The following is a 17,547-nucleotide window of genomic DNA, read 5'->3' as shown; positions in this document are numbered from 1 at the left end:
GTCAATCTGTGCTCCGGCCTCTCCCTCCCACTCACAAAGCTCTTGTGCTCACGGGCCCCTTCCTCTCTCACCACCTCCTTCCCCCTCCACACTTCTCCTATGACTGCTTTTGCTCCTCAGGGAGCAAATCTACTTGGCTTCTCTACATAACTGACACCTCTTCACTCCGAGGTCAGACAAGACAAAAGCCCTGGAAATCCACTGAAGGTAAAAGGCAAGGTGGCTTCCAAGATGGCCTTGGGCGTGGAGAGGGTAAAGAGCAGTCTTTGAGGTCTGTTGCTATGAATTTCCCGACCCCTGGCTTTCCCCAGACACCTTACTTACTGTCTCAAAGTCCTAATACTAGTAGAGCAGTAATGCCAGAGCTCTGACTTTCCTGCCGTTCAATCCCTGGGCCAGGTCTGTGCAAGCTGCTCCCTCGGCTCATGGGAAGCTGCCGGGGTACATGGAGAGACTCTAAGAGATCAGGAAACCGAGACCCCAAGAGATTCAGTTGGGGGCTGGTTGGCCGTGGAGCGCAGCCTCCCCGGCTGATGGAGTAAGTCCAATCAGCTTTAACTTCTGGAGCCCTGTTCTAAGGAAGCCACTGACTGGCTTTTTTTTTCCCTGGGTAAAGCAGTGGTTCTCTTATTTATTCCAAGAGACTGGAGCTGCAGGAGTCCCTCTGACTGCCGGGGCAATTAGGTGACCAGAGTGGACCAAAGGCTCCAGAGCAGAGGTCCTTCTCCAGGAGGAACCTTCTAGAACCACAGATGCATAGCTTGATAGACACAGCACTGCTCCTGTATGGGGTAGGGGTCTGTGAGTCCCCAGCAGTGGGGTGGGGGCTGAGAAGCTCCTTTTAAACTGCTGCTCTAGTCCTGGCTGATGACCGAGGCCCCCAAACCTTGTAGTGCTCCATCACGCCTCTGCTGTGGGCAGACTTGCGGTTCTCTGGAGTAAGAGTGGGATGGTCCAGAGGAAGGTGTGGAAGGAAAGTGGATTCCACATCCAGGTGAAATCTCAAAGAATATGATATGGGAAAAATCCAGCGTTCCCCTCAGTAATGACTGTGCTGGTGTCGACCATCTTTCCCTTCATCTTCACTTTCTTTTAGCTCCCTGCTCCCGTCCACCCCACAGACTCCTCCTCTATGCTCTGCCCTCTGCCCAGTTATTTATTATATGATGTCTCCCCTCCTTGGTCTCTCCCTCTGCTAACATTCAGACACCTCTTCACAGCAGACAGAGCAGCCTCGACCCTCAGCACCCCAGCTCCACCCTGCCGTTGCCCTGGGGAACGAGCCACCGAGGACATGAGGGCGTCCATGTGTTATCCCCATCCTCTCACCTGCTGAGAGGGACACTGTGAGGTCCTGGTTAACTCCACCTGGCCCAGCCTCTAGATATACTTCCTACTTATCCATTGTATTTTCCAGATGACATAGCAAGAGATTGGGAAAAAAAAAACATAAAAAGTAAAAGGATAAAGTTAAAACCACTCGTGGTCTCACTCGCCCCGTGTAGTGGTGGGTGACCTTTCAATGCGCTGGCTCCACGTATCTGGAGCTTCCTGTCTACATTGGCTTTGGCGTAGTAACCATGGCTGCCTTCACTGCAGGGGCACCGCCTGGGTAAGGAGCTTCTTGCTCAAGGTGGAACCCAAGCTCCAAAGTCAGAGCCTTCACGTACCAGGATTTCCTGCCTCCGTGTCCTCCTATGGCCGCTGCGATACTTGCTGTGACTTACTCATCACAGTCATTTTCCCACATCATCTTACCTCTTGGGTAGAATCCTCTCCTACTGATAGAAACTTAGATCATTTCCAATTTTCCCTTGTACAAATTTCTCAGCAGCGATCATCTTCTGGGTGACCTGTTTATGTGTTTCTTCTGCTGGATTCCACAGCCAATCACTGGGGCGACGTGATCACGTGGCAGTGTCTCACTGCGTCACTGGCAAAAGGCCCTGCACGGAGTGAAGCAGCTCTCCTGGCCCTCCCATCTGATCACATGACCGCTCAGGGTCTCCACAGTCTGCCCATCACCTGCCCCGACAGCAAATGCTGGCACCCGGACCCCTCCTTGGTGTTCACTGCTCACCGGGAGGGTCTTCATGTGGACTGGAGATCTGTGTTCCCTCGTCTGGTGGGCCTGGACTCTGGCCCCCTGCCTGTCTTTCCCGGGGGCGGGGGTTGGGGTCCTGACCTGCGGGGGCTTCTGTTCCTTGGCACAGACAGGTTGCTGGGCTCCTTCCCAGAACGCCTTCCTCTGCTCTCCTGCCTCCTGGCTCCAGCCTTTCCGGCTCTCTCCTTCAGGGAGTTTCGTCCTCTGCTCACCCTCTCCGGCGCCCTGGGGCCCTCTCTTCTCACTCCCCCCCATCTTTTCCCTTGGGCCTGGGGCCTTATGGCTCTTCTTCCAAAGGCCTGGCTTCCCTCACTCCAGGGTCTAAATCCTGGCAGAATGTGTTGGGAAGAGAAATAGCCTGTGCACCTAGAAGCCTGCTGTGGAGGGCGTGGTGCAGGGTGCCCAGACCCCAGGGCAGCGGGCACCAGCTGGCCTCTGGGAGCTGGTGAGAGGCTCATGCCCGGGAGACGTCAGGCCAGGGCTGCGGCTGCAAGTCTTATGTGTCTTATGCGGGCTTTCCCATTTCTCATTGGCAGAAATGTGATTCAAAAGCCAGAACACGCTTTTGCCTTTGTAACAAAATAAGCAGTTTTTCATTGTGAGGCAAATGAAATCACTTTCTAAACCTTGGCATTCCGCTTAGGAGCAATTTGCTGTATGGGAGTCACTGTGAATAGATACCTTGCAGGATTGATTTGTGGTTTTACCATAATGTATGTAAAGTACCAATTAATATCAAGTCTCTTGGAAATGCCTGGGGAGAGAAGTAAAAGAATCACTCAGGGATTTAAACAGTCGGGACCGCCCATGTTGAGTGGGTTTTAAAGAAGAGTCCAATCTCTGTGGCTCAGGAGAGTTTGCACCTAGTCTGGGACCTGCGATCTGCATGAGGAGTCAGGCTTACCGGCCCAGAGGTGAGGAACAGAGTGTGGGTGAAGATGCTTCCTGACGGTCCTCACTGTTCCCACACCAGGATACTCTTGTGGGCGGGTGTGCTCTGCACCTGGAGGTTATGGGAGGCAACGTGAGGATAGTTTACAGACCAAAGGAGGATTTTCGAGGAGATGTTGACTTGTTCAAATGATTCATGCAATAAATGGTGTGCGGATCTATCTCCTAAGCTGTGCTCGGCTCTCGGAGTCTAGTGCTGAGCCAGGTGGACATGGTTTTGGCCTCTGCAAGATAATAGGTCAGACAGATCACTGAACAAGTCTTGATGCTAAGGGCATGCTATCCGCCCAGCATGCACAACCTGGGGCGTCTCCCTGGAGGGAGGATAGGTGAGCCTAGATATGGAGGATGGGTGGGAGATGGAGCCATGGAGGAGTGTGGGCCACAGATGGGGATGAGGGGCTCCGGGGAGAGGAGGTGTGTGGTTTCAGGCTGGGGAAGCAGCCAGGCCCCTAGCTGCATCTGTGGGCAATCAGAGAGGCCTAGGGTGGGCTGAGTGTGGTGGGGACAGACAGGGAGGAGTGTGGTCCTTGGAGGAGGGGATGCAGGGCGGGTGTATAGGAAGGATGATGATTTAGCTCTAGAAATGTCCTGTTGAGAGTAGGGTCGAAGAGCATGAGAAGAAGATTAACATTAAACAGGGATGAGAGGTGGGAGGGAAAGGGAGAGAGAAGGGAAATTGCATGGAAATGGAAGGAGACCCTCAGAGTTATACAAAAGTACATACAAGAGGAAGTGAGGGGAAAGGGAAAAATAATACAAGGGGGAGAAATGAATGCCAGTAGAGGGGGCAGAGAGAGAAGAGGGGAGGGGAGGGGAGGGGAGTGGGGATAGTAGAGGATAGGAAAGGCAGCAGAACACAACAGACACAAGTATGGCAATATGTAAATCAATGGATGTGTAACTGATGTGATTCTGCAATCTGTATTTGGGGTAAAAATGGGAGCTCATAACCCACTTGAATCAAAGTGTGAAATATGATATATCAAGAACTATGTAATGTTTTGAACAGCCAACAATAAAAAATTAAATAAATAAATAAATAAATAAAATAAAAAAACAAAAACAAACAAACAAACAAAAAAAAGAAATGTCCTGTTGACCGCATCTGCTGGACAACTTGGGGAAGTGAGATAGTCTGGTCAGAAGGTTTTTTCTGGAGCTTGGGATGCAGGTCCAAGTTGGAGCTCAGGAGACAAGGGGGTCTCCGGAGCTTAGACAAGAATGTCCTGGTGTGGGAAGAGTGAGGACAGTCAGGAAGCATGTTCAGGACACATGAGGTTCCCTGGCCTGTCCCTGAGCCCAGGAGAAAGTGCCGGCCTCCTGGGGCCCATCCAGCTGCTTCAGAGTCTCAGGTCGTCCTGGGGCACATATCCTCAGGCCCTCTCTGGGGCCCTCTTTCAAGATCCCTTTCCCTCTTTGCTTGACTGGATCAGATCCAGGATTCTCCTGGCCCAGTGGCCATGTCCTCTGTCCATGCAATCTGCTAGGTACATCGCATCCATCGACCTAGCAGGTAGCTGGTGTGAGTCCTGTGAGGTGCTCTAGGAACGAACCAGACAGTGTTCCCCAGAGCGCCCAGGCTGGAGGGAGTTGCAGTGTGGCACCATGTGCTCTGCCACTCTGGGGGCTCACCCAGGGGAAGACGTGCTGAAGGGCAGAAAGGCCAGCTGGGTCTCAAAGCCTGAATAGGAATTGGGCCAGGGGTACAATTTCCCTGGTGGGTCAGACAGAGTGTGGGATGCAAAGAGGAGACAGGTGCTGGATGGAAGGGGTGTCGGGGCTAAGCTCTGAGGGAGACCCTTTTGCTGGGTAACCCACACTAATCCCCAAATCTTCCCAGGCAAGATGTCCTTCGAGGGCGCCAGGTTCAGCATGAGGAGCAGGAGGAACGGCACTCTGGGCAGCACGCGGACCCTCTACTCCAGTGTGTCTCGGAGCATGGACGTGTCTTACAGTGAAAGCGTAAGTCGGGTGCCCGGCCCCTTGCCCAGAGCTTGGGCAGTTAGGATTATTTGGTGACTTGTCTGCCTTCTTTACAAAGAGCCTCTCACTGTCCTCAGGGCGCCATCCCAGCAGGACGCCATCTCCCAACACAAAGGTAGCTCCCTCCCGCAGCCCCTTACTCTCTGGCCATCTCAGATGCTCTCACTCGCCAGGAAATAAAGATAACCCTCCGGGCTGATGTCCAGTTCCCTCTGACTAGAGTTAAAGTCAGGATGTTGGCTGGCTTCGCAGACAAGGAGGAGCAGGAATGGGGAGGGCGGGGTGCTGGTCAGGTCAGTTTGCTCTGCCTGGTGGTCACTCAGGCCTGGCTCTGTGCACAGCTGAAGCCCCTGCCGTCCTCCTCCGGCTGGGGCCCGCCTCCCACGGCCAGGACAGGGCGAGTGCGATGCTCAGGTGTGAAACGAGGGAGGCGCTGTCCTGGGTTGTCTGTCGCCCTGCACTTGCAGCCCCCAGTACTGAGCACCTCTTTAGCGCCTGCCCACATCTCGACTTAGTCCTGCTCTGTGAGAAGCCCAGTACGCAGAGGCTGTGGTGGCTTCCCTGCTGCTCCTGCCCTTTACTCTTCTTCTCTGACCCCAAATAAAGAAGTACCCCCGGAGGAAGGGGCCCTGGCTGGGTCCACTCAGCCTCAGGCATTGGTGCCCTGGGAGCTGGACCAGGGCTGTCTCCTCACGGTGCTCCTGTTGCCCCTGAGGGTGGCCCTTCCCGGGTGCAGGCAGCCCTGGCCGGTGGGATTGCTGAGGCCGCCCAGGAGACTCTCAGTTCTGGGAGCTCCTGTTTGGCCCTAAGCAGACCCCCATACCTCTGCAGAGTGCATTTACAGAGGAAATGATCAGAACCAGGCCATTTTTATCATCCGCCCTCCGCCGTGAGCCCGATTCCACAGCTCACAGGGCTGCTGACTGTTCACATCGTGGGAGGTAGACTCAATTATTTAAGTAAATCAAAAATATTACGAGGAAAAATGGACATCACAGATTTTCAAAATTCTTCCATACAGATGGGCATTGGAACTATTTTTCTGTGAAATTCTCATGAAATTTCCAGCCTAGAGGTCACTGGTAATGCCCGGTACCCACTACCAGCTTGAGATATGGGATGTGGCCGGTGTTTCGGACGCTCCCCTGTGCCCTCCCTGTGGGAGGTCAGGCCTTCGCCTCAGAGGTCATAACCACTGTCCCGAATGTTGGGTCACGGTTGCTGGTTCCTGGCCTTTTTAGGGACATTTAGCTTTGTCCACTTTTTGTATTCATGGGATTGAATTGTAAGGACTTTTTGGGTGAGTTCTTTACACTGGTTTTGAGATTAGTGCACACTGATTTGAGCAGCTGCTGCTGATTCATTTCCCCGCTGTGCAGAGTTCTGCCACGTGCCTTTGTCTGTCCAGCCTGAGGGCTGGACTTCCGGGGTTTCTAGCCTTTGCTATGAGGATCGACACCACTCTTAACACCCTTGGGTGTGTTCCCAGGTCTCCTGAGGCGTGTCCTTTGGTTTGAGACCAGTGAGTGGAAGGTGTCTATTTCTCCTTCACGGGGTTTGGTTTAAGAAACAGAATTTGTGGGGGAACCTAGGTTCAAAGGATGGGAAAGAGGAAGATGTGGTGCCCATTCTCTATTCCTCAGGACTTGCCTGGGCAGGGGATGGGGTGTGAGGAGGGACCTCCAGGAGAGGGCCCCCATCCTTGTGTACTGGTGCTGGTGAAGGCCTTGCCGTGGGGAGGAGCCAGGCCTGGCTCGCTGCCGGCCGTCTACGAGGTGACTGTGCAGGAAGCAGTCTGAGCTCTCTGACAGTCAGCACGGGTGCTCTGCAGGGCGTGGATTCGGAAGAGAAACCCCAGCAGCTCCAGCTCCCAAGGCCAAGATGCTCTCTGAAGTCACAACCTCATCACCAGGCATCCAGAGTGTATGGGTCACTGGGGGAACCCCTGCCTCTCTCCACAAGGGCCTGCTCCCCAGGGAAATGACTTGACAGGCAACAGTGGACCATTTTCTGACAAGTTTGTACCAGTTTCTCCACCCTGAGACCCACAGCCCTCCCCTTCACCCTGCAGGGTATCATTGTCTTTTTCACTGGGTGCATGAAATGAGACCCCACTGTGGTTCACTTCACATTTGTTTCATTAGTGATAAGATCCAGCTCTGTGTGTTCATGGGTTATTTGTGTTCTCTTTTATTCGGTGTCTGCTCTCGTCTCTTGCCATTTTCCCCACAGGGTTATCTGACGTTTTCTTACTGAATTATTATCCTTATATATTCTGCTCACCGATCATATGATGACCAATATATGTTGCAGATATCTTCATTCATTTTGAAGAGTGTGGAAATTTTCAAAGTATTTTTTCATCTGTTTTCAAATAGCTTGCTTCTGCCAACTTAAAGGCAATTTTTGTTTATAAAGGCTTTGGTGTTTGTCAGAATTAGCCTCAGATATGCCTAACCACCTTGCCCACAGGGGAATAAATACAACCATGGAAGGAGGTTTTGAAACATCTTTTAAAAAGCAAGCAGAAACCTGTGCTGATACTATTTTTTTTTAAAAAAATGCTAGACTATTATGCAGTGCTTACTCTTCCTGGTAGCCTTAGAGACAGAAAAACATGATTCCTAGGTACAAGATAACTCTAAGTAACATTTGGAAACATTTGCATTTAGTTATAAAAATTTAAATGTATGCTCCCTTTAAAACGCCACCACCACCAACCAACAAAATCCTAATGTAGTCCAAAGCATGAGCAAACGTTGGCTGCCTGGGGGGAGTAGTTATAACCTTTGAAGTAGCTTGGATGTATTTAGTATTCATTCATCTCATCAGGAGGCATGAATAAAGCAGTAATGTGTTATCCAATGTTTTTCTCCAAAGGACCTGGTGAATTTTATTCAAGCGAATTTTAAGAAGCGGGAATGTGTCTTCTTTACCAAAGATTCCAAGGCCACGTAAGCTACTGTTTCCCTCCATTTTTGCTTCCGTGTTTAAAAATTAATTATTAGCCACCATTACAACAAACAAATAAAAGCCCATTAGTGCATTATAAAGGTTGTTTTCATCTTGTAATTCCCAGAAAGGGTGTGTGATCAAGAGGATCTGGCAAGTACCTTATAGTTCTTCCCTAATTATATCATTTCCTGTGTATTTTTAGCTTTGATGATACAGCAGCTGCTAAGGTTGCTGAGAGGGGCCGTCACCCCCTGCAGTACTCCCAGGAGCCTGGGAGCCCACCCTGGGGACCTTGGCAGCAGACATGGCTCAACCGCAGTTGCCAGGCAACGACACATTTGTGCACATGTGTCAATCCGAGTGGCCCTTGTTCCCAGCTGTGGTCTTTGTGCCTTCCCTTTTTACTGGGCTTTCATCTACTCTGAGTTTGGGCACATCAAGGCTGGGTTACAAAAGGCACCCTGGAGCCCAACACCCATGAGCGAGGGAGTGAATGCATGGGTGCCAAGCTGCTGGAAGACGTACCTGGATCTCATTAAACCATTCTCAGCCTAAACCTGCTCTTCTTGTTCCTCTCTGCTCCTCCTCTTTTGCTAGAGTGTAGCTGGTAATGGACTGGAAGCCATGGCTGCAATTAACTGGAGGACTGGTCCTCTGTGAATGGAGGCAATGAGCAGAGCAGCGATGTAGGAATGGCGGAAGCTTTAGAATCAGCTTTGGTTCCAAACTTGACTTGGCTGCCCCTCACCGTGTGACCTTGAGTCCATTATATTTTTCCTGAATTGAATTCTCTCATCCTAAAAACCTAGCAAAAGCAAACCTCAGGGGTTCTGATAAGGATTCAATGAGGTAGCACATAAAATACCTACCATGAGCCTAATAGGTTTCAATAGGATGTGTTTTCTGACTAGGTTTGAGTTAGAAGATGAACATCAAAGAAACTAGGAGATCTCTGCTTTGTCGTTGGTATAAATTTGCTCCTAATGAATCATTCTGATGAGTATAAATTCTGCCAGCCAGCTATCTGTTCTTCAAATGCTTCCCTGAAGGACTCTGCTGTCAATCTATTCATCTGACTGGTAGAGAACATAGTTTTATTCATTCAACACGTATTTTCTGAGCATAGGCTATGTCATAGGACTATACCTACTTGATTTATAACACTTCGATGCCCCTGCAAGGTAGCTGTGATTATCATTTGACAGATGAGCCAAGTGGGTTCAGTATTCTTCCATGATCACATGGAAGATGGATAGTGATTTGAACTTAGGCTCTCTGATTCCAAGATTGTACCTTTTCTTTCTCCCCAGCTGCCTCTGTTAATAATGGCAGTGCTTCAGGCAGGTCAAATTCATCAACACGGTCTCAGTTCCAGATGTCCAGTCTCATGAGCTTCCATGGAAGTAGAGAGTCTGTGGGGTATGATACTGGTGTCTTATGGCTGAAAATCCCAGCTAGATCCAGGGCTCCAATGATGTCACCCTGTCCCTAATATCCCCACCTGTAGATTTTGTCCTTCTATGGTGAGTAGGCTCTTCACACATGGTGGATAAATGGTCTCCATTCTTTGACTTATATGTTTATAGCTTCCCATTGTATTAGCTGGGGGAAAGGGCCTCGTCCCTAGAGATTCTACCAATGTCCTGGACATATGTTCATGGCTCTCCTTGTCCTAACTTGGGCCTTATGTCCATTTCTCAGATAACTCCTGGGGCTGGAATATGACATATACTGATTCCAAGTTGAGCTTGGGTGATGTGACCTCAATGACTCAGTGTAGAAAGGGAGGCTTCCTCAGATGAAAATCAGGGTGCACTTGCTAGCGGAAGAGGAAGTTGATGTAGGTGAAGGACACGTATCACTGTCCACCTTACAGGGCTGGATTACATCTCAAGTCTGGGTCAGAATGATGGCAGGTGTGCTAAGCTGTCGTAGATCTCAGCAACACAAGCAGACAGCAGGGATACCCAGGGCCTACAGTTCCCATTGTACAAGGAATGCAGAGTATCCAGGGGAAAGAGTCTATAAGCTTTGAAGTTCCCCCTGTTTATTATTTCTAACTCTCCCTAGGTAATGTGAATATGCCATCAGACAAGTGAATCGAGGGAAGTGACTGTAAATATTGACACCCCTATTTAGCTGCAATTTTCCATACTAGCTGACCAGCTGCCTAAAGTCTCCCCAAAGAGACCCTGGGGTTGTCACATATGTGCCAAGCCCAGTCAACTCTAACCCCTTGTGGGTACCTGTTTCTTGAGAGGTCACTGGAGGGGATGATGGACCATTGCCCCTGCTGGGAATGCTCTGAGACGTGCCACCTAGTTAAGGGTCACCTCTTGGCACTCTTGAGGTGGTGTCTCCTGGATCTGGTTGCTCTCCTCAGTTCTCACTACCTCAGCCATGCTGGGTTCCAGGCGGAAACAGGAAGTATGCCACTTTCCTGGCACTGTGCAGCAGAACTTTCCAAGGCAATGGAAGTATTCTTTATCTGTGCTGTCCAGTGTGGAAGCCAGTCATGTGTGGCTACTGACCATTTTAAACGTGGACATTACACCCCAATAACTGGATTCTCTAATTTTATTAAATTCCAATGCAAAATTAACCACATGAGGTTACTGGCTGCCATATTGCCATATTGGATAGCAGAGCTCTGTAGGACTCAGCCTTCTTCATCTGAGACCTAGACCTAGGGTCCTGATGCTCGCTGTTCTCTTCAACTCTTCTCTCCCATCCCTATTCCTCCTTCAGATAATGTGCCCCTCATGACTTTCTAGCAAACCATCTTCTTCATCTGTATCCAGTTCATACAAATTGGTGCTGAAGGCCAATAAACCAGACAACTCTCTTGGTTAAAGTCACCTGAGACTCACTCCGACCTTTAGCAGAGAAAAGGAGTCGTCAAGAGTCTGTCTTCAGTTGTGGCAAAGACAGGAGGGAAGGAATTCTCTTCCCATCCTGCAATGAAGTTGGGTGGGTGAGGACACATCCCAAAGGATGGAGACAGGAAAGGAGAGTTGGGTGTCAGCCACAGCTTGGGAAGTCCCCAGAGACTTTGTAAGAGAAAGGGCTCAGCAAACCGTGCTCAATTCTGTGTGACGTTTTTCTTGGCCAAATGGAGTTGTGCCCTTGGGAGCTGTTCTGGTTGGAGGACAGGGTGCTGCTGGAGAGGCAATTTGGGGATCTGGTCTCTAGCCCAATCTTTATAGCTCTAGCAAATACTGAATATTTTGACAAATATTTTGAATAAAGGTAATTTCCATACTCTATAGTAATTAAGGTTTTTGGTTACAAAAAACTCAACTAGTTTAGCTGTAAAGAAGGGATCTGCTAAAGAGACAGGAATGCCATGTAAGAGAAGAGTGACTGTGAAACTGGACCTCTAGGATGGCTGGGGACCATGACTGTACATGTGGGGATTCCATAAGTTCTGTCTGTCTACCTCTCATCTCCACCTCCTGGGCACCTACAGATTGATGCTGTATTGCCTGGATCTTCCATGTGCCAGGCCTAATCCTGAAGGGAGGTGGGAGCAATTCTTTTGGTCCCATATTTCCAAGAAAAGTACACTAATGTAGATCCCAGAGGAATGTTCTGTTCCTGGGCCTTTCCATTGTGGACAGTTCACAGGATTCAGAAGCTGATGGCATAGATGAGGCTGTGAGTTATTTCAATGCCCCCAGGATCCACGTCAAATGGGTAATCTCCACTAGGAGCCCCCACTGACCTATCAGTGACAGCCTTCCCCTAGCCATTTCCCTTAGGGGAGCCTGTGACTTGTGGGACACCTGCTGAGATGATTTTCCCCCCATTGCTGTATCTCTTCAAGGATGGCTTTGGCAGTGACCCTGGGCAAGTTCTATGACCACACTCTTGTCCTCCTCCACTGGCCCTGGTCCCTCAAATTCCTACTACTCTTCTGAATCCTGTCCAAAGATTGATGAGAGAAAGACCAGGAGAGACAGAACCAAGGGGTGGGACAGGCAGAAAAAAACCAGGAGGAGGGGGAACAGTTGTTTCTTTTTTGCCAAATCACAACTTCTTTTGTTACTGTCCAACTCTTTGAGAATCCAACTCTTAAGATGTAACTAGCTCTAGACAGAGATGTCAAGTAATCATAAATGTGTTTTGGATGTTTTGACTGCATTTTTTGCTTCTTTTGGGCTGTTGCTTCCTTTGTTACTTCTTGGCTTGCATGCTTGGCACCCCCCTCAGCTGAGGGTCACCTGTGCAGAGCACACACTGTGGACCAGGCCAGCTACACACCTGGCCTTGTTTCCAGCCCTCACAGTCAGCCTCACAGGGATGGGATTATGCCAGGATCAAAGGAAGTGTTTTTCCTGTTCCTCGATACACTTGGCCAGGTCTGTGCTCTGCTGTTCCCAAGGGATCATGAGCATCTTGAAGACAGGAATTGCATCTAGTTCATCCTGGAATGTCACAAAGTGCAGTCCGGGTCTGACTCAGAGTGCAGTTTCAGTTAATATTTGTTGAGTGATTACAGTACATTGTGGAAGGAGAAGAGGAAGAGGAGTTATCACTATCTTTCTGTACTCTTCCAATTTCCTGTGATGCATGTGTCATTTAATGGACAATTATACTTAGTTTTGTTGTACTACTGGGGAGAGCTAGTGTTTATTGCAATAGTCTTTGTCTAGCCCAAATTACTGAAAGTCTCCCAAGTAGCTAACATCTGTTATAGAAGGTGGGTCTCTCTGGACTCTGGAACACTTGGGCCCCTTCTAGGGGACTGTGTAAGCCCAGTGAGTACGGCCCTTGGGAAGGACGGCTCACCTCACTTTGGCAGAGCAGTAATGGCCAGAAAAGTGGTGGGGTTGGGGCTGAGGCCTGCCCCAGGGCTCCTGGGTGTTATGACCCAGAGGAGAAGCTGAATAAATTGACCCCTGGTTTCAGAGACCAATCCCACATTAGCCCCATGCCTGCTTGCATGGTCAGTGGGCTCCCTGAGGGCAGGGCTCTGCTCTCCTATCCCAGCTCCTGGCACAGGGCCAGTATGTTGGCAAATGGAAAATAAACAGGAATTAGACATCAAAAATAGTTTCTGTACAAACAACATAGATAAGGAAAATGGTCTGAAAATAAAACATGATGGTAGAATTTCTTTCTGTGTTTAAGTTAATAATGCATGGTTATTCCATGATGCGATACTTAAGTAGACTGAATGAAATCTGCTCCTTCCTATCAATATCATTGGCTCAGGGAAAACGTGTGCAGATGTGGCTACACACAGAGCCACCACATGGAAGGCACCCAGATCAACCAGAGCGAGAAATGGAATTACAAGAAACACACCAAGGAGTTTCCCACAGATGCCTTTGGGGATATCCAGTTTGAGACGCTGGGGAAGAAAGGCAAGGTAAGCGTGGTTTTCTATGTAGCTAGCTAATTAGTATGCTGAGACAACTTGAGCTACCTTGAAGTACTGCTAATTGTCTAATAGTATGGAGGCAGGAGTGTCCAGAAATGACAGCAGAAAAAGATACTTTTTGCAAAAGTCACAAAGTAGTGACCAGATTATGCTCAGCTGGGCTAGGTGGTCACCCAGCTGTCCCTGCACACACACTGTGGGTTTCTTTATAACACCCATGTTGGACCTCATGCCACAAAAGGTCAGGGAATACTTTTGTAAACTGTCCACTTAGCTTGGGTGTGAGAATACATGTGTCCTGACAAGGTGACATGCCCCTCTACCTGCTCCCGTTGAAAGCTCTCACACAGAGTTTTGCACAGGTGTCCAATGGTTAGATGAGGTTGCTCCCTGTCTCCTTGACAGCGCTGTTCTCAGACTGCTCTGGCTGGAAGCCTGGGCCTTGGAACCCTCTCGGTCCCAAATCCCTGTCCTGGTGGCCCTGAAGGCCACGGGCTCCCCCCACTGCTCTCTTCCACGGCCTCTGTCCAGGATGGCCCAGCATGGTCTTCTGCCAGCGCACAGCTCTGCCCACCCCAGCCTGGGCCCCTTGATGTGTACCCCACACTGCAGCGGGACTAGAGATGCAAACCTGCCGCAGCTACCCTGCTCCGGACACCTCCCGGCAGGGGTGGAGGCACCGGGGTGCACCGGGCTGGGCCTCAGGGCCCACCTCGTGCCCTCCACCGCGCAGCCCCCGGGTCCCGACCCCATCCTGACGCTTTCCCTCCCGCACAGTACATCCGCTTGTCCTGCGACACGGACCCGGAAACCCTCTACGAGCTGCTGACCCAGCACTGGCACCTGAAAACGCCCAACCTGGTCATTTCCGTGACGGGAGGCGCCAAAAACTTCGCCCTGAAGCCGCGCATGCGCAAGATCTTCAGCCGGCTCATCTACATCGCGCAGTCCAAAGGTGCCACCGGCGGGGATGGGTGTGGGTGGGGTGTCGCGCTGAGCGGTGGGCTCCCAGGATGAATCCTCCGTGCAGCCTCGCGATTAACCACCGCTTTAGAACTAGCAGCATTCTCAAATGGACAGACAGGGCGCTCAGCAGGGCCTTCCCCAGGTAACCCTTTCTATCCCCCTTAAGGGGCTTCCTTAGGTTGATTTTATTTTATTTAAATCTAAAGGTTTCATATTATTATTATTATTATTATTATTATTGGTTGTTCAAAACATTACAAAGCTCTTGACATATCATATTTCATATTTGATTCAAGTGGGTTATGAACTCCCATTTTTACCTGTATACAGATTTTATTATTTACACATATAAGTTTTTACCCAGAATATTCTGGTGCACCCAAAAGGAAAATTTGATTGTCCTTTAATTTTTGAGATCAATGATACACTTTTGGAAGAAGAGAGAGTGCAAATTCTAAGTACCATGTAAGCATTTGTGATAAAACCATGGTGACTTTGTTACTTGAAATATTCAACTTAATATCATCGTCCTTCTTTTTAGCCTTATTTTGAAAATTTTCAAATCTACAGAGAATCTGCAAAAATGATCCCATGAACATCCTCACAAGCTTCTCCTAGACCCCCCAGTTGTTAACATTTCCCCACGTGTCTGTTCTTATTTCACAAATAGCTACATGTTATGTTTTGGGGGGGCAGGATCTGAAGTAAGTTGCAGGCTGGTGGCCTTAGCCCCCCAGTTCTTCAGCATGCCTCTCTCAAGAGCAGGCACCTCCCTCACCCCGGTGTGGCCTTCAAGCCCTGGACAGTCAACACTGACTGGTACTCTTATTGGATTACAGTCATCCCTCACACTCCTACAGTGTCTTTTAGAGCAAAAGTTGCCTTTCGTCCATCTGCACTCCAGATCCATGGAGCTTTCAACCAATGTCTTTTCAGTTTTCCTCTCTGGCACAGGTCCTCAGCCCTTCTCTGACCTCCATTGCATTTTGCAGAGTAAGTGCCAGCAGCTCAGGGGATTGACCTTCAGTTCAGGCTTGGACAGTGTTTTCTTATAAGCAGGCTCAGTTTCTCTGAGTTCAACATTTTGCATTTTCTTTTATGAAGATAATTCGACCGACAGAACTAAGGAGTCTTATTTAGATGTGAATTTTTCTGTAATGTAGAAAAGAAATTCTGATTCCCCCCATTTATTCTTCTCAATTTCTTCACCAATTTGAGTGGTCACTGTGTTGGTCACTTTGTTAAGGAATTAAGCAGTTTAGCTTCCATCCCGAACACACACACACACACACACACACACACACAACATTCATTCATTCAACAAACATTTATTAAGTGCCAACTTTGTGCCAGAATCATTTTAGGTGCTGAGAATGTAGCAGAAGAAAACAGAAAAAATCCCTGTCAAGGATGAGGGCCCGTTTCTCTTTAGGTTAGTGAGGTGGCCAAAGGGGACGTTAATAGTCTCCTGGTCCTCCATGTTGGTCATTTAGGGGGAACGTCAGCCCTATGAGAATTAGCTGAAGGAAGTGGGTAGAAGACTTGTAAGAGCCACAGCAAGGTTGTCTTAAAATACCGAAAGGACTCCGAAGGGGAAGGGACTGAGCTTGTCCCTCTTTGCTGATTAGATCCTGGAGGCAAATGGTAAACAAAATACCTTCTAACAGCCAGAGGAGAGGCTGCCTTGCAACTCCTGGGGCTTCCATTGCTAGGGCTAACCCCCAGGGGCCGGTCACTACTCTCGGTGGATTCCTGTTCAAGCCGCAGATTAGACCAGTGTCATTTCCATTATGCTAAATAATATTTTGTAGGTATTTTAGGTACTTCAGTTTTGAACACACACACATGCATCCTTTTGCAAATCCCTTGCCATTGTGATTATCAAATATGGACCTGACCTATGTGCAAAATTATAATTATTACATAATTATAAAGCAAAGCAAAATTGCAGACACCAGGGCCATTCCTGGAAGATCCCACTCCAATCTGACCTGCAGGTTCTGCGAGCATAGTAAAACTGCTCTCCTTGGCAGAACCACCTAGCTCACTGGAAGGCTCAGGCCAGGCTTTTACTGCTGGTAAAGATCCCCCTGGACACTGATTGCAGATGCAGACTTGCTGACCCTACGCCCCAGAGAGGCTGATAATACAGATTTAGAGTGGGACCCGAATCTGTTTCCTGAGGAATGCTTCTCAGGAGCCTGGGGGGCGTCCCTCCCCCATCCCATGGCCTGGCTGCCAGTGCTGCATCCTGGTGCTCGCCAGAGTCTGGGAGCACAGCCTGGAAATCTCCCCTGGTACCGGCAGAACAGTTGCTTTCCCCTCGTTGACAGGTGCTTGGATTCTCACGGGCGGCACCCATTATGGCCTGATGAAGTATATCGGTGAGGTGGTGAGAGACAACACCATCAGCAGGAATTCGGAAGAGAACATTGTGGCCATTGGCATAGCAGCGTGGGGCATGGTCTCCAACCGGGACACCCTCATCCGCAACTGCGATACTGAGGTACGGGTGGGATGGGGAGGTGATGTGGGAGAGAGCTAAGGACATGGGGCTGTGGCCTGGATACCAGGGCTCTGGGGTGTCCAGGGCAGCCTTCGGAGGCCTGCCTTACAGGGATGGCCTGTGGGTCTCTGGATTGCGCACAAGCATGGCATGCTTCCGGAACTCCCCAGAACCGCCTGATGGTGCGTGTGCTTTATTGGTTACAGTTCATTCCCAGCAACTTCATGTTAGTGTTGGCTCCTTCATTCTTCATAACCAGGACCTGAATCCACCCCAAAATACTGCAAATGCCGGTGTCATACCTTCATTGCTTGGCTACACCCACAGGCATGCAGGCCAATTACTGTGCTCCCTACTTAGTTTGGCAGTGAGAAGGCTGTGAGACCCACCTGGCTAATGTTTCCTGTGAATGTATCCGGGAGGAATCAAGGCACCTTTCAGGTTCAAAACACAAAAAGGTGGCCGCATGGGGTCTTTATCAAGCGTGGAATTTTTCAGACAGTATTTCTGGTGAGTTGAGGACCTTAAGCAATGGGTGGTCCCTGCCCAGAAGCTGTTTAGAATGTTTAGAAACCTTCATTTATTCTCCACCTTCTTCCACCTAGGGCGCTGTAGAAGTTCACGCAGTAAATATGAGGGAGTTTCAGGATCACTGTGGTGCGCCAAGGAGAGTGGTGCGCCAAGCGTCCCCAC

General features: G+C 49.5%; 1 protein-coding gene across 1 annotated transcript in view; it reads left to right on the top strand.

The window, feature by feature from the left end:
• Nucleotides 1-4,903: 4,903 nt before the first annotated feature.
• Nucleotides 4,904-17,547, top strand: part of Trpm8 (transient receptor potential cation channel subfamily M member 8) — a 70,648-nt gene continuing 58,004 nt past the window's right edge. Inside the window, exons 1-5 of the mRNA XM_027956199.2 lie at nucleotides 4,904-5,020; nucleotides 7,922-7,995; nucleotides 13,214-13,370; nucleotides 14,160-14,337; nucleotides 16,682-16,854. Of these exons, the coding sequence (XP_027812000.2) occupies nucleotides 4,904-5,020; nucleotides 7,922-7,995; nucleotides 13,214-13,370; nucleotides 14,160-14,337; nucleotides 16,682-16,854 (699 nt within the window). The remainder of the gene's footprint in view (nucleotides 5,021-7,921; nucleotides 7,996-13,213; nucleotides 13,371-14,159; nucleotides 14,338-16,681; nucleotides 16,855-17,547) is intronic.

Source organism: Marmota flaviventris, chromosome 11 (assembly GCF_047511675.1).
Source record: "Marmota flaviventris isolate mMarFla1 chromosome 11, mMarFla1.hap1, whole genome shotgun sequence".
Classification (NCBI taxonomy): Eukaryota; Metazoa; Chordata; class Mammalia; order Rodentia; family Sciuridae; genus Marmota; species Marmota flaviventris.
Note: the sequence above shows the minus strand (reverse complement) of the source record. Positions and strands in the feature narration are given on the sequence as shown.